Source organism: Muntiacus reevesi, chromosome 2 (assembly GCF_963930625.1).
Source record: "Muntiacus reevesi chromosome 2, mMunRee1.1, whole genome shotgun sequence".
NCBI lineage: Eukaryota > Metazoa > Chordata > Mammalia > Artiodactyla > Cervidae > Muntiacus > Muntiacus reevesi.
In genome coordinates, this window is record NC_089250.1 from 199,617,072 (window position 1) to 199,633,680 (window position 16,609).

At 42.6% G+C, this 16,609-nt stretch overlaps 1 protein-coding gene across 2 annotated transcripts in view; it reads right to left on the reverse strand.

Annotated features, from left to right (window-relative positions):
* The window catches only part of COG7 (component of oligomeric golgi complex 7), an 88,511-nt gene that overhangs the window by 41,432 nt on the left and 30,470 nt on the right, over positions 1–16,609 (reverse strand). For both annotated transcript variants that reach the window (XM_065924499.1, XM_065924498.1), the window contains exons 7-9: positions 12,399–12,597; positions 5,721–5,848; positions 4,605–4,759 (exon numbers count right to left, since the gene is read on the reverse strand). In XM_065924499.1, coding sequence (XP_065780571.1) covers positions 4,605–4,759; positions 5,721–5,848; positions 12,399–12,597 — 482 coding nt within the window. The remainder of the gene's footprint in view (positions 1–4,604; positions 4,760–5,720; positions 5,849–12,398; positions 12,598–16,609) is intronic.

A 16,609-nucleotide genomic window follows, 5' to 3' on the forward strand; every position in this document is an offset into this window, starting at 1 on the left:
AGAATTCCATGGACTGTACAGTCCATGGGTCACAAAGAGCTGGACATGACTGAGCGAGTTTCACTTTCTGTACTGCCCCACAGTGTTGCCATGGTGATAAAATGAAATGAATGAAACAGTACCCACAAAAGTTCCCTGAAAAGTAAAAAATGAAAGCTGATGTGCAGTGGTACTGTTTTTATATATTGTAACTCCCTTGGTATCTGTGAGGGACTGATTTCAGGATCCTGCCCCCAGCCAAAGTACCAAAATCCATGGATGTTCAAGTTTTTTAAAAAATACAAAATGGCTTATAGTATTTGCATATAACCTAGGCACATTCTCCCATATATTTTAAATCGTCTCTAGATTACTTATAATACCTAATACAAGGTAAATGTTATGTAAATTGTAAATACAATGTAAATGTTACATAAATAGTTGCTAGCATGTGGCAAACTAACAAGTAAATTCAAGTTTTCCCTTTTGGTACTTTCTGCACACTTTTTTTCCCAAGTATTTTCAATCCACAGTTACTTGAACCCACAGATAAGGGATGCTGGATACAGAGGGCTGGCTGTATAGTTCTTGGAATGTGGACAATAAACATATTCCTTTGGAAGAGTATGGTAAGGAGGACAGGGGTGGATGGTCATGTGCTCTGGAAACCAAGAGGCTCCCTAAAACCCACAACACCTGCACACATCACAGGAAGTCTTGCTCCCCTCCCTTCCCAAACCATACGCTCTAGGGAGGATGGTGGACTGTGAGGACCCCAGGCACTGCCCTGAAGAATAAGTCTGTGTGGTGGAAAGAAAGGCCATTCGGAGAAGCAAGTGGACAGAACTGCAGCAGGCCACTGCGCTGAGGACAAATGCCGCTGCTGCTGCTTTCATGGGGGCCTCAAACTGTAGGGCTGAAAAGCTATGAAACCAAACTGCCACAGACCCCACCCAGAGACGCGACAGCTTTCCTTGAGGGAGGGGCAGGGGCCTCGGGACACCCTGAGAGGGGGCTCTCGGGGGACATAATTGTGCTTTAGCTGAAGAAGGTTAAAGGCCTGCGTCACCACCCTGCAACCCTGACAAGTGCATGAAGAGCGCCCTGCCCAACAGTGCACTGCGCTGCAGAAGCTCCTGACAGAGTCCCCGGGAGGGTGAGCAGCTTCGGGGAGCACTGCAGGGGGTGGGCGTGGGGGGGAGGTGGGTGATCGCTTAGCCCCAGTGGGGCTCGCAGGTGATGTGTGCATCACATCACGTGTTTATGGCGTTTGTACCAAAACAGTCCAACTCTCACAATAAATGTTTCCAAGGGTCTCCACCATGCAAGGTGCTGTAATTATGTGCTTTCACTCAATATTCCCCGGGCTTCCCTGCTGGCTCAGGCAGTAAAGAATCTGCCTGCAATGCAGGAGACCTGGGTTTGATCCCTGGGTTGGGAAGATCCCCTGGAGAAGGGAATGGCTCCCCATTCCAGTAGTATTCTTGCCTGGAGAACTCCATGGACAGAGGAGCCTGGCGGGCTACAGTCCATGGGGTTGCAAAGACTGACTGAGCAACTAAGCACATTCACATCTCACTCAATATTCACAACCACACAGAAAGGAGATATTATCACCATCAGTTTCCCCAAATAAAAGATACCAAGACTCAGAAAGGTGCATGAACCCACCCAAGGTCCCAGCTAGTTAGGTGCCTGAGCCAGGATCTCAGCTCAGGGGGCTCCACCTCCAGGGTCCAGGCTCCCTCACAGCCGGAACACCCCTCACTCTGCACCACCCCGTCTCTAACTATGAATTCTACAGCCTCGGCCGAGTCCAGCTTAGGCTGCCCTCCTGCCCTGCCTGCATCCTTCATCCTCCCTACCCCTCCTTCCTGAACACCATCCCATGCCCTCCCCACTCCTGAACAAGGTCCCACTTGAACCCCGGGTAAGTCAGTATCACCCTTATTTCCCTGACTAATTTCATAAACAAATATCAGTTATTTTGGTAGCTTCAAATCCTCCCCTTCTAGAGAAGGTGATCTGGCTTCATCATACATCCTTTGGTCCGGTTTGAATTTTTAATATGGATTTGCATTACTTTTTAAAATGAAGGAACTGAAGTAACCAACAGAAGAACCAAAAATGAAAACATCACCAACGAGAACTGGGAGGAGAGAGGACATGAGAGGACCAGGCTCAAAGAGGCCCAGTTCCTCACCTTTTAGAGTTGACAGTCAAGACATAACAGCTAAAGGCGATAAACAAACAAATATTCTTTAAAGTCTGGAGAGAAGAGTGAGAAGGCTAAGACTCCTTGAGCCCAACGCAGGGGGCCTGGGTCCAATCCCTAGTCAGCAAACCAAGATCCTGCATGCCAAAACTGAGACCCAGAGCAGCCAAATATATTTAAATAAAAGACTAAAAGTAAAATGCTTAAAACTTGTGACTTCTGAGGAGAAGGACATGGGCAGGAAAGCAGAAAGACTTTCACTTTTTTACACCTTTTTGTATTTAAATATATATATATATTTCTGAAAGCATTTTACTTTTGTTATTTTATAATAAAATTTTTAGATCTCAAAAAAAGTTATTTCATCCACAAAATCCAGTTGGTGGCAGAGAAAGAGGTGAATTTTATTTGATTAAACTTCTCTCTCTGGAGGTCCTGTCTGGGCTCACCTGCTCCCCCTCCATCTGCAAGCAGAGCCCCTGTCCCCTCCAGTGCCTTCCTCTGAGCCGCCCTCAGAGGTGCAGACAGCCCACGGCAGCGACCACAGCACTGGGCCCCAGGACCCTCGGAGCTCACAGGGGCATGTTCAGTATTTCTGGAATGACAAGGGCTCCCTAAACTTACAGCACCAAAAGCGCATTCAGTTCAGTACGAGGAGTTTCTTGAGACTCAAGGCAACTTTTATTCCCGAATACGACCTCTTGCAGAGCCTGGGAATGTATCCGTCCATAAGCTAAAGACTGAAGCATCTAACCTCCCAAGGGCCCTTCCACCTCAATTACAGAGGTCAGAGAATCCAGCCTTATACTGACTTCTTAACTTTTCTTTTCTCTAAGTAAATTTAACTTTGGCCTCCCCTCTTTCTTTCTTCTAATGGCTTTACTGCATTTGCAATTCACAAATCACACAAGTCAAAGGTTTTTATGCAGTCACAGAGCTGTGCAACCATCACCACAATCAACTTTAAAACAAGCTTCATCATCCTGAAAAGAAACCCTGTACCTTTTAGCAGTCATCGCGCATCTCCTCCAAATGCCCCTGTCTCCCCAGTTCTTCTGTTTAGTTGCTCAGTCACGTCTGACTCTTTTGCAACCCCATGGACTGGGGAGCCTGGCAGGCTCCCCTGTCCATGGGATTTTCCAGGCAAGAATACTGGAGTCGGTTGCCATTTCCTCCTCCAAGTGATCTTCCCAACCCAGGATGGAACCCGCACCCCCCCACCTAGGCAGCCACTAACCTATTGTCTGTCTCTATAGATTTGCCTGTTTTGGACATTTTGTATAGATGGAATCATATAACGTGAGGTCCTGTCTGACCGGCTTCTTCTACTGAGGATGATGTTTATATATTTTTAAATTTTATATTTTTAATTACACAAGAAATGTGTGAATTTAGTCTCCTTTTTAAGAATCAGACAATAACAAAGCTAAGTCTCCTATGACTACTAACTTAGTCCTCCCGCTCCTCAAATATAATCAGTGCTTTGAGTTTTGCCTAACCTTCCACATCAGGGGTTAGCAAACTTTGTCTGTTAAGGTCCAGGTATTAAGCTTTCCAAATCACAAGGTCTCTGTCTTAACTACTCAACTCTAACTTCATTGGGAGGATTTAGAGGGCACAGATAAGTGAATGGGCTTGGTGGAATTCCAATAAGGCTTTTATAAAAACTTTAACAAAAACAGACGTGGCCCATGAGCTAGAGTTTGGTGACCTGTATTCTGTAGGAATATATCATGCACTTATAGCTTCTAAAAGGATCCAGAACAGGAATTGGCACTCCTGGTTTCTTGTAAACAAAGTTTTACTGGAACAAGGCCACATCCACTCAAGTATGTATTGTCTCTGGCTGCTTCTGTACTTCTGGGGAAGCACTCTCTATGAAAGTCTCTATTGACTGCAAAGCCCTCAAGGCCTACCATACTTATCATCTGGTCCTTGGCAGAAAAGACTTGCTGAGCTCTGCTACAGAAAATGTACTCTACAAAGTATCCTGCAACTTTTTATTCACCTCAACAGTATGTTTTGACATCTATCCCTGCTGTTATGTACAGATCGAACTAACACCTTAACTGCCTCATAAGGAACTCCCCTAGTATGAATATACCATATCTTACTTGGCCATTTCCAAATTGACGGACATTCTGGTGGCTTTAAATGCTCTACCATAAGGAATGTGCTGTGATGTTCTCAGCATCATTAAGGACATCCCCTTAGGCTTAGGTGCAAGTGCTTCTCCAGAAGTCACGGCAGGAATACGGACATCCGCATTTTTAACTGGGAGACACCACTCTGCCATGAAGCTGGCCCTGACTCCACGCTCCCAGCCTTATTTGGCAAAGAGGGAATTCAGGGCCACCAGCAGGCCATATCTCCCCTGCGGCTGGCCCCGATCCCACTTCCCCAGCCTTACTTGGCAAAGAGAGACTTCAGCGCTGTCAGCAGGCCACAGGTCCCCAGGCCATTGGTGAATCGGATGCATCTGTCAACGGCTGCAGAAGACAGGCCAAAGAGCTTGTTCACAGAGTGGCTGAGCTCCTGCACACAGTCAATGACTTCCCCGTGTTCCTGGTCAGCAAACAGAAACAATAAAAAGCTGCCTCAGAATGAAGAACAAATGAATAGACAACATTCAGATGGCAGGAGCTCCAGACCTCCTCATTCCTGGTCAAACCACTTACTACGAACATCAGAAATGTAGTCCCAAGCTATGAGAGCTCTTTAAGAGCCTGACTGAGGGAAGAACAGTCTAAGCAGCCAGTGAGATCATAGAAATAAACTTCTGGCCAAAAAGCATGATCAAATCCTTAGAGTCATCCTTATATATATATATTTTTAATCTCTTTCCTCTTTTTCTGTGATTAAGATGGTATCTCTCCCTCTGGCTCTCAAGTGAGGGTCTGAATTCTCCATACCACACACTCCAAAAGAATGCACTGAAAAAAAACATGCTTCCTTCAGGGGCAAGGACATAACTGAGTGGGACAGACTTTCTAGGGACATCCTTAGAAAACAGAGAAAAAACGGCAGGAGGCAGCCGACTTGAACTACTGTAAGATCTATTCTTCAATGTCAACTCACCTCCCGCTAGACAGCCTTAATTGTTTGCAATGGAAATTCCCCTCTGGTGTGTCCCGCTGGTGAACCTGGCCTGAGAGCACCATGCTAGAGCGCCCCGCTCCAGCGTCTGTTTGCATATCTGCCTTGAACAAAAGACTGCGTAATCTTGCCTGACTCAGGGAGGTCACCAACTTAATCTCGAGAAGATTTAAGCCTCTGAGGGGTGGTAGGCCTGTACTGGGGATTGTAAATAAAAACCAGGTAGCAGACCTGTGGTCTCCTTTCAATTTGGATTACAAGAGACCCGGAAGCGCTGAGAACCCACGTTTTACACACCTGTTCCCACGCTCTGCATTCCGTATGCCGGCTCCCGCCGGCTCCCACCTTCTCCGAAGCATCCCAGCCACCCCGACCCTGGCCTGGCAGACACAGCGATGCCCCGTTGGCCCCGGCAGTGCTGTGACCTTACCAGAGGCACCTCGCTGAACTGGATGAGGAGGTACTTCTCTTCCATGTCTCCATACTTCAGCTGGTAGGGCTTGTACGGGCCATACACAGCATCTACCAGTTCCATGACTTTCACCAGGTTTTGCTCATCTTCAAGGAAATCGGAAATTAAAAGCAATAATGAACAAGGAACTGGAAATTAACTGGTGAAAAATGATAGGTGAACGGAACTCTCCTGGAACTTTTCCTACTTCATCTTTGGGGTGACTACTTTCTGTTCATCTGCTTTTACCATTCATGGAACCTGCAACAATCATGTCAGTAAATATTTCGATAAATTTGAGCTTTGTGTACTATTTGCCTAAAGCGCTATTAAAGACACGGACTCAGGGAGCTTCCCTGGTGGTCCAGTGGTTAAGACTCTGCCTGCCAATGCAGGGGTCACGGGTTTGATCACTGGTCCGGGAAGATCCCATGCGCCGCGGGGCAACTAAGCCGGTGGTCCACAAGTACTGAGCCTGAGCTCTAGCGTCCATGCTCTGCAGGAAGAGAAGCTACCACAGTGAGAAGCCCAGCTACAGCAACTAGAGAGTAGCCCCCCGCCCCAGGCTCGCCGCAACTAGAGAATGCCTTGGGCAGCAACAAAGACCCAGTGCAGCCAAAAATAAATAAATAAAACTTTAAAAAGTAGTAATAAAGATACGGATCCCCTTAATCCTATAACCCATCATAATTGAGAACCTCTTCAAATGATAACCCTCCCCAGGGTCAAGTTCAAGAAGTGCTACAGAAAAAAGGCTCTGCACAAAGAACATTTTCATTTGGAGCATTCCTAGGATTTTCCAGAAATGGGATATGCACCAAAATTCCTATATTCAACTACATGAAAATTTTAATGTGCATATTCTGTGACATGGTAATTCAACTGCTAAGAATTCTCTCTTCAGCTGGGATCCAAAATCGTTCCCATAGCCTGCAAAGTTCTACCATCGCTTGATCTCAGGAGGTGAAAGAGAGGACAGTTAAGGATGAAGGCTCTTCTGACTGAAGTTCTCCTGCTTCCAGTTATGGGACTGGGTGCAAATGACTTAACTTTTCAATGTCTGTTTCCTCAACTGTAAAATGAGGTTAATAATGGCATCAATTTTATAGGCTTAACTGGAAATTATGTAAAATAGTATGTGTCTAGGATACTATGGTAAGCACTCAATAATGCCAGCTACTTCTGTTATACGCAGCCTGGCATGCTGCAGTCCATAGGGTTGCAAAGAGTCGGACACGACTGAGCGACTGAACTGAACTGACTTTTGTTTTACTTCTACAGCCTTGGCCTCTTTCACAACTCCCCTAGCCTCCAGCCTTCTCTGGGTTCCTCAAAAGCTCCCCTCTGGCCACCGGCTACTACTTCTGCCTGGAAAGACCTTGTTCTTCCCTGTCCCTCCCTCTTCATCTGGTTAACTCCTATTCTTCCTTCAGGACTGACTCAGCTCATGTCTGAGGGTCTCGATCATCTTTAACTGCTTAGGACCATTCTGCTTTTCTCCTAGAACCATTTTGCTATTCAAAGTACTCATCTTGCTTTGTAATTATACACTCATTGGTATGATTATTTGGCTATTTCCCACTGGAATATATATTATATGAGAGCAGGGACTGTGTCTGGTTTTGCTTAGCATGGCATCCTCAGCATCCACCACTCTAGAACTAGCCCATTTACAGTTGAATAAATAAATTAAATACCTTTTTACCTAACCATTAGAGGGTCATGAAAAATAATTGTATGGGTATATAAAAGACACAGAGACACACATATGCGTGTGTGTGCACACACACACTGCTGATGGAAACCATGATTCTTAGTGTAGGAGAGAAGAGATTCAGTAGAGAATGGCAAGAGGTAAAAATCCACTGTGTTGGATTTGATTTGGAAGTATCAGTATAAACTGGCAATTTTTAAAAATATGGGGTTTCCCTGGTGGCTCAGTTGTAAAGAATCTGCCTGCCAATACAGGAGACATGGGTTCAATCCCTGATCCGGAAGGATCCTCACATGCCGCAGAGCAATAAGCTGTGTACCACAACTACTGAGTCTGTGCTCCAGAGGCCGGAAGCCCTGGTACCACAACTACTGAAGGCCGAGTGTCCTAGAGCCCACGCTCTGCAGCAAGAGACGCCACTGCAATGAGAAGCCTGCACGCCACAGCTAGAGTAGCCCCTGCTCACCACAACTAGAGAAGAGCCCAGGCGGCAACAGACTCAGCATCACCAAAAGTAAATAAATAGGCACACACATGTCCCCTCCCTCCTGAACCTCCTTCCCACCTCCTTCCCCATCCCACCCCTCTAGGTTGTCACAGAGCCTGGGTCTGAGCTCCCTGAGTCATACCCTCATGGCTGATTCATGCTGGTGCTTGGCAGAAACCAACACGATCCTGTAAAGCATCTATCCTTCAATTAAAAAAATAACTTTTTTTAAAAAGAAAAATAAATTTAAAAAAAATAAATAAAATACATGTATTTCCTAGCTCTGTTCACAAAGGGCCTAGGAGGTAATAATAGCCCAGCAATAATAAGCACCCAGGCTGCCAGATCTTGGTTGCTAAATACCATTTCCCACGAGAAGAAACCAAGCTCCTTGAGAAAACAGCTGATTCCAGGTCTGAGGCAGTACAAAATGTTCCTGGATCTGTGTGTGCCAAAAAGCAATAAAGCACTCTAAGACTGATAGGGACATGTCAAAATGATGCAGGAGCCAGACTGAAGGGGCAACCACCAACCAAATTTGAAATAATTCAAGCATCAAAATGAATAATGAAAATACTGTATAATAGTATAAAAAAATGAATAAAAAAGTAAAATAAAATAACATGAATAAAAAAAATCCGTAAGTTAATAGTGACATTAAAGAGAGGCAAAGGAAGAAAAATCTCCTCACAAAAGAATGCCTGCAAATATATGTAAAGGAAATGAGAGAACTAGAATATTACTATTTTAGAATCAGCAATGTAAGTTTATTCAGGCAGGAATTGCCAATAGATGCTAAAGTCATTAGGTAAACGTTTCTTAAGGAATGGAATATTCCTATGGGCTCAAAATATCACCCCATAGATAATTATTAATTACAAAGAGGAAAAGGTAACTTTACAATGGAGTGACCTGGCAGGTATAACTACCAAGTGATTAACACAACCCATCACCAATAATTGGATATCATGTGTCTCCTGATGTGATGCCATAGGAAGTATACATCATCAACAGTGTAGTATTCTTATTAAAAATGTTTCATCTAAATCTAACCACAAGGAAACAATTAGATAATTTCAGGCTATAGGACATTCTACAGGAAAACTACCCTGTATTCTTCAAAGATATCAGTGTCATGAAAGACCAAAGATGAGATAACTGTTTTAGTTTAAAAGAGATTAAAGAGAAAGGACAACCAAAAACAATGCATGTACACTGAGTGGACTTTAATAAGAGGCAGGGAAACAGCTATAAAGACTGTTGTGGAACTAGGAAAATTTGTGTACTGGATGACAGTACTGAATCAATGTAAAACCAAGAGGGTGACAGTGATAAAAAAAAATACTGTATTAAAAACACTTAACAAGGACTTCCCTGGTGGTCCAATGACTAAGAATCCACCTGCCCGTGCAGGGGACACAGGTTCGATTCCTGGTCCAGGAAGATCCCACATGCTGTGCGGCAACTAAGCCCAAGTGCCACAACTACTGAGCCCACACATTTCAACTACTGAAGCCCCCACACCCTGGAGCCCATGTTCTGCAACAAGAGAAGCGGCCACAATAAGCCCACACACCCACCGCAAGGAAGAGTAGCTGCCACTTGCTGCAACTGGAGAACGTCTGTACACAGCAACAAAGACCCAGCTCCATCAAAAATAAATAAATAAAAATTTTTTAAAGACAGTAGTTCTTTTTAAAAAAAAGTTAACAACATTGTAAAGCGATTATACTCCAATAAAAATTAATAAAAAATAAAAAGCATTTAAATACATACACACACTCATATACAAAATATTCATGTGTATATAATGCAAAATATTGTTTCTGGACAGCTGATTGAGTTTTTCTTTTTCCTTCCTTGTATTTTCTGGGTTTTTCTAAACTGAATACGTGTGTATGTGTTCAGTGGTGTCCAACTCTTTATGACTCCATGGACTGTATCGCCAGGCTCGTCTGTCCACAGAATTCTCCAGGCAAGAATACTGGAGTGGGCTGTCATTTCCAACTCTAAACATATTGCTTGTTAACTATAAAGTCAACTAATTATTTTTTTTACTTTCTACTGCATAACCTTTTAGATAGTTTCAGTTATACTGCATACATTAAGATAGACAAGTCTTAAAGGTAAACTAGAAAGTTAGAAAACGTATCTGCAACATAGCTGATAATGAGAAAAAATCCATACTCTGTAAGATATTTTGGGAATACACATCAAATTTTTAACAGTGGTTATTTCCAGCTAGTGGGATTATAGGAGAATTTCATCTTATGTTATAGATATAACTGTATCATGAATTTTTGTAACAGTGCTTTGTTGATTTTATAACATATTTGACAAAACACTGTTTTAAATAAATTGCCCTTCTAAATTAACCAGAAATAGATTAAACTCTCAAACAGAAAAAGAGGCAAAAGAATAAGCAATTTAAGAGAAAAAATATAACTTTTTATAATGCAATTTTCAAACTGGCTAGTAATCAAAGAAATGAAAATTGAAACAACATATTGTTAACTGTCTAAGAAACTAGCAAGGGGAAAAACAATAGAGCCTAGTGCTGGTTAGGGCATGGGGGAATGAGCAGCCTTATTTACCACAGATGAATCTGAAAAGAGGCAGAAACTTTCTACAGAACAAAATGTGACAAAATCTTTAAATTTTTCATTTATTAGCAACTGTAATTTTCAAATTTCTTCCAAGGAATAATCAGAGGTGGGCTCCAAAATTAATGTGCAAGATTGTTTATAATAGTTTTATTTCTAAATAGTGGATTAAAAAATTAAAGTAAGCCATTGTTATCAAATGGTCATTAAAAACCATGTCTTAGGAAGATATTTAATGACCTAAAAATGCTCATTATATTAATGTGAGCAAAAAAGAGAGTATAAGATCATATAAACTAGTATTTTTCAAGACACATGCATATGTATATATTTATATATGCATCTATTTCATACATTGTTGTTATTTAGTCACTAAGTCATGCCCAACTCTTCTGTGACCCCATGGACTATAGCCCGCCAGGCTCCTCTGTCCATGGGATTTCCCAGGCAAGAACACTGGGTTGCCAATTTCCTCCTCCAAGGGATCTTCCCAACCCAGAGACTGAACCCCCATCTAGTGCATTGGCAAGTAGATTCTTTACCACTGAGTTACCTGGGAAGCCCTTTATTTCATATACATTTATGAACATGTATATTTATATATGAACTACTAGGAGGAAATAAAACATTCCCATGCCTCTCTGAGTGAAGAGATTATGGATCATTTTTATTCTCTTTTATTTTTATGTCTGTTTCCAAAGTGCTTTTAAATTAAAAAAATACATATACTTTTTTGGGAAAAACCTCAATAGGAATCATGAAAAATCTAAACTTCCATGGCTGACTAACAAAGTACTTTCTGTATCTGATTCTTTAGAGGGTGGTTCTCTCTTCTTCAGCAATATCCATCACCAGTGGGAGGAAAGCAAGCTGCTTCTGGGCCCTGCCTTCATTCCACTCTGCCCCTGCAGGACGCTCAGCCTAAAGCCTCCCAACCACTAGGACAACGATGTCCAGATCCCTGGAAGCTGCCCACGTCCACTGTGCCTCTCCCACCGCCGAGGCCTGATCAGCAAGTGTGCCAAAAACCCCGATGAGTAATCAGGAACTCGAACAACAAACACACTCCCTGGAATGTACAAGGTAATTACACACGGAGGTAATTAAAAAGAGTAACTAGTAAATAAACCAAGTTAGGGACACTCAGCAGCCCAACAGCAGGAGCAAGCCTTCCTGAGGCGACTTCCTGATTTGACAGCAGCATTCCTCACGAGATCTGGGTGACTTAAAGCTTTATGATGCTTTTAATATAAACGGGAAACAGCTGGGGAAATGCAACACACCACACATTGTTTGCCCAGATGGGAATAAAAAGCACTGTGCTCTCACCCAGCAGTTGGGGAAAGCCCAGGTACCCTATAGCCACCCTTGGTCCTAATACTGCACCCTTGCCCTCAAAAATATGCTGCTGTCCTTGCAAAAGGCTCCTCTAAACCACTTGTTCTCTTGAACTTAGTTTTTTAGGTTGACTTGCCCGAGGTTCTGTGAAAGGTTCCTTGAAAGGAAGAGGACACCACCCTCCCAGCGTAACTCGCTGCCCACTCGCTGCCACTAATGTCCACCTGCCTCTTACACTCTAAGCCCCTGCAGAAGTGCCTGTCACTTCCCCAGCGTGTGTGAAGCACCTAGGCAGCACTGGAGCTAGGCAAATATATTAATCAACAATTATTTTCATAATGGCAATGTTTTCATGGAAAAGGTTTCCCCCTCTGTTGAGAAGGAAAACACAGCTCCTTTCCACGTCTGTAAAATCAGCCACTGGAAAAGGCAAACAAACCCAGCACCCCCCCCCCCACCACCACCAAAAAAAGCGGGTGAAGGCAAGTCAGAGAGCAGGGAGGAAGCATGTTTACGTGCGTAGGGGAGCAGGGCCATCTCCAACCCCTTGGCGAAGTGGGCGGTGGCATCGTAGAACTCCAGCAGCTTGACAAGCTCCAGCTCAGGTCCTGCCCGCTCCACGCCAGAACTGAGGCTCACGGGCAGAGAGGGCACCAAGGCTCCCAGGGTCTGAATCAGCAGAACAGTTACTACGTCGTGGGGGTTCTTGAAGACCTGCAGGGGGAGAGAGGCACCCGTGTTATCACATGGGAGCAAACCTTCCAATGAAGCAGACTCCTGGACTGGCCTGCAGGAATCCCTCTGAGCCAGGAAGTGGTCCAGTCAAGGGCTGCAGGGTCCAGGCTTTGCTCAGCACCCACACAGATGTGCTCAGAAGCCAAGTAAACTAGCAAGACCTGTGCCTTGCCTCCAGGACAACTGGCTACTTCATGTCTGCCTGTTTTCACATCTATCACATGTAGTATTTAGATACTGGCTAGAGAGAGGACTGTGAAAATGAAATGCAGAAACGGGGAGGCTGTGGGCGGCAGGGAACAAACAGAACTAAAGAAGAGCAATTCGCTGAAGCAGCTGGAGGACCTGGAAGCACATTTGTAGACCAGCCTGCAAATCCTCTGTCCATGGGATACTCCAGGCAAGAATACTGCAGTGGTTGTCATTTCCTTCTCCAGGGGACCTTCCCGACCCAGGGATCAAACCTGGATCTCCTGCATTGCAGGCAGATTCTTTACCCACTGAGCTAGATAGTAATACTACCCAAAGCCATCTATATATTCAGTGCACTCTCCATTAAAATCCCAAAAGGATTTTCTGGAGAAACAGAAAAACTCATTCTAAAATTCATATGGAATTTCAGGGAGCCCCAAATAGCAAAAACAATATTGAAAAAGAAGAACATTGACTATCTCACACTTCCTATTTTCAAAATTTACAACAAAGCTATAACAGTCAAAACAATGTGGCACCTGCATAATACCAGACAAATAGCCCAATGGAATAGAATAGAGAGCCCAGAAAAACACATGCATGGTCAAATGATTTTCAACAAGGGTGCCAAAATCATTCAATCAGAAAAGGACAGTCTTTTTGACAAATGGTGCTCAGAAAACTGGAAATCCACATGCAAAAAAAAAAAAAAAAAAAAAAAAAGTTGGACCCTTACTTTATACCATATACAAAAATTAACTCAAATGTTAAGACCTACATGTTAAAGAGTGAACTATAAAATTCTTAGAAGAAAACATAGCCCAAATTTCTCATGATCTTGGATTCTTATGCATTGCTGATGGGAACGTAAAATGTTGCAGCTGCTATGTAAAACATTTGGCAGTTCCTCAAAATGTTAAACATAAGATTACATGATCCAGCAATTCCACTTTGGGGTGTAGGTATACACCCCAAAAATTTGAAAACAGGCACCCAAACCGATGTTTGTACACCCATGTTCACAGCAGCATTATTCCAAATAGCCAAAAGATAGAAGCAATTCAAGTGTTTATCTACAAATGAAAGGATAAACAAAATGTGGTAAATACATACAACAGATTACTCAGCCATAAAAAGGGAATGATCCTAGAAAACATTATGCAACGTAAGTCAAACAGCACTCACTTGGCACCAGGACTTATATCATGTAAGTATTACCTCTTTTTTCATTCACCCCCAATAGAAGAGGGGTACCAGTGTGACTACCAACACGAATGCACCCACTGAAATCACATGGCAGCAAATGGTTAAAAGGTGGTCATGTCCATGATCCAAAATATGCTTATACCTTTTCTTAGATTATTATGAAAACAGAAGACCAAATTTTTTAATTCTCATAGCGAATTCAATGAGTACCTATTTAGTTTAATAAATATCACTGCTGGAGCCTGAGAGGAAAAGACAGAGGAAATTTGCATTTAACCCAACAAATACTGAAACGACCAATTTATATTTCCTGAATGACAGCTTCCAGCCATCTACTAGGTGTCACCATTGAGCTAAGCCACTCTCTCTTGGAATTTTAAAGTGTCCCAGATTGGAGTTCATTCTTTTCCTGCTGACCTCCTCAGACCTGCTTCTCTCAACTTGCTTATTTCTGTCAGTAGCATCTCCGTTCGACCAGAATAAAAATCTCCCTTTTCACTTTCCTTCCTTTCAGGTCCTCTGTCACTTATCAGGTTCAAACAATCGCCCATTTTTTTAACTGGACGCCTTTGTTACGTTACCATCACCATCCTAGACCAAGCATAGCTTCCTACCTGTCTTCAGTCTTTCCTCATCAGTTCACCCTATTTACCATTACCAAATTCACTATTTTTAAAGGTTATTTAGAATTTTTCTTATGCTTTAAATGTCTAAATATTGCAAGATTCAACAATTAACATTTTGCCACAAATGCTTTACTTCCTAAACCACTGGAAAGGTAATCACAGGTATCATGATATGTTCCCGCTAAATACTTCGGCATATATCTCTTAAGAATAAGGCCAGCCTTATCACTACAATGCTGCAACTAATCAAACTTAACCTTGATGTAATACTTATCCCTGCTATGGTCCATGTTCAAATTTCCCCAATTGTCCTTTTAATGTTCTTTTGAATAGCTTTTTTTTTGTCATCATGCAGAATCCCATCCAAGATCGTGAAATTACATTCAGTTGCCTTTTTTGTCTCCTTTAATCTTACTAACTCCCTGACTGTTTTTCTTTCATGACACTGACATTTTTGAAGAGTCCAGGACAGATGTTTCAAAAAATGGTCTTCGATTTATCTGCATGCTTCCTCCTGGTAAGACGTTTTGGCAGGGGAACTACATACGTAATGGTCTGACACCAAAGTAATTCTTAAAACAGTAACATCACTCACACTACTGCTCCAGATGCTCACTGCCTTCTAGAGAAAGCCAAACTCCTGCCTTGCATTCAGTGTATCTCCATCATATATTACCACTCCCTCCACACAAAATTGCACCAACACACACCCTCCTCTGTCTCTATCCAAAGTATTAATATTCCCTCCACAATCCCCCAAACATAAGAGAATCACAGAGATCTTTAGCTATCACCCAGTCCAACTTCCTGATTTGACAAAAGAAACATTTTACTACAAGAAAGGATGGAACCAATGGAGGAAATGAAAAATATTCTTATCTAGAAAAAGAAATCCTGACTCTTCTCCTCGGTATTGTGAGAAAGGACTAGGCAGTGAGTATCTGCTTCACTTTTATCTCCTACTTAAATGACTCGAGGCAGGGGAAGAATTAAACTAAACAACTCTAAACCAAAGTCTTCTAACTGGTTGGGCAGCTGAAACTGTAATGTTTACAGCTGACAGTTTCAGCTGACCAACCAAAACAGGTCTCTCATGTTCAAAGGTGTCCCTTTTCCTTTAAAGTGATCTGGCACAAGGGATGCTTTGGCCATTGGTTAAAGAACAACCAAAACGTTCAAAAGACTACAGGATCAAACTTAACAACTAGGGGCATGGAATTAACCCAAACAACACATGCAGAAACAATCTGGAATTACCTTACACTGGAATTCTCCAGGCAAGAATACTGGTGTGGTTAGGCATTCCCCTGTCCAAGAGATCTTCCCAACCCAGGGATTGAACCCAGGTCTCCTGGCATCACAGGCAGCTTCTTTATTCTTTCCTGTCTGGGCCACCAGGGAAGCCCCACCTTACACTATATACAAAAACTGATTCAAGGTGGGCCATAGAACTAAATGTAAAAGCTCAACAACCATCTAGAAGAAAACATAGAAGAATGGCTTTGCAACTTGGGGGTTGGTGATAGTTTCTGAGGACAAAGAAAGAATAACCATATAAGAAAAATATGATAAAATCAAATTCATCAAAATCAACATTTCTGCTCAGACTGGAAGGAAATATCTACAAAATATATCTGATAAAAAACTTATATCCAGAATATATAAAGAACTTCTATAACTCAATAATTTAAAAAAGCAAGTTAATCCAATGTTTTTTTTTTTTAAATAGGCAGAACACCAGAACAGATACTTCACAATGGAAGATATACAAGTGGCCAATAAGCATGAGAAAAGGAGCTCAACACCCTTAGTCATCAGGGAAATGCAAATTAAGACCACAGAGAGATACTACAACACACCCACCAGAATGGCTAAGATTAAAAAGACTGACAACACCTAACGATGGCAAGGATGTGGAGCAATCGGAACTCTCATGCACTTGTGTGTGGGAGTGTAAAAAAAGCACA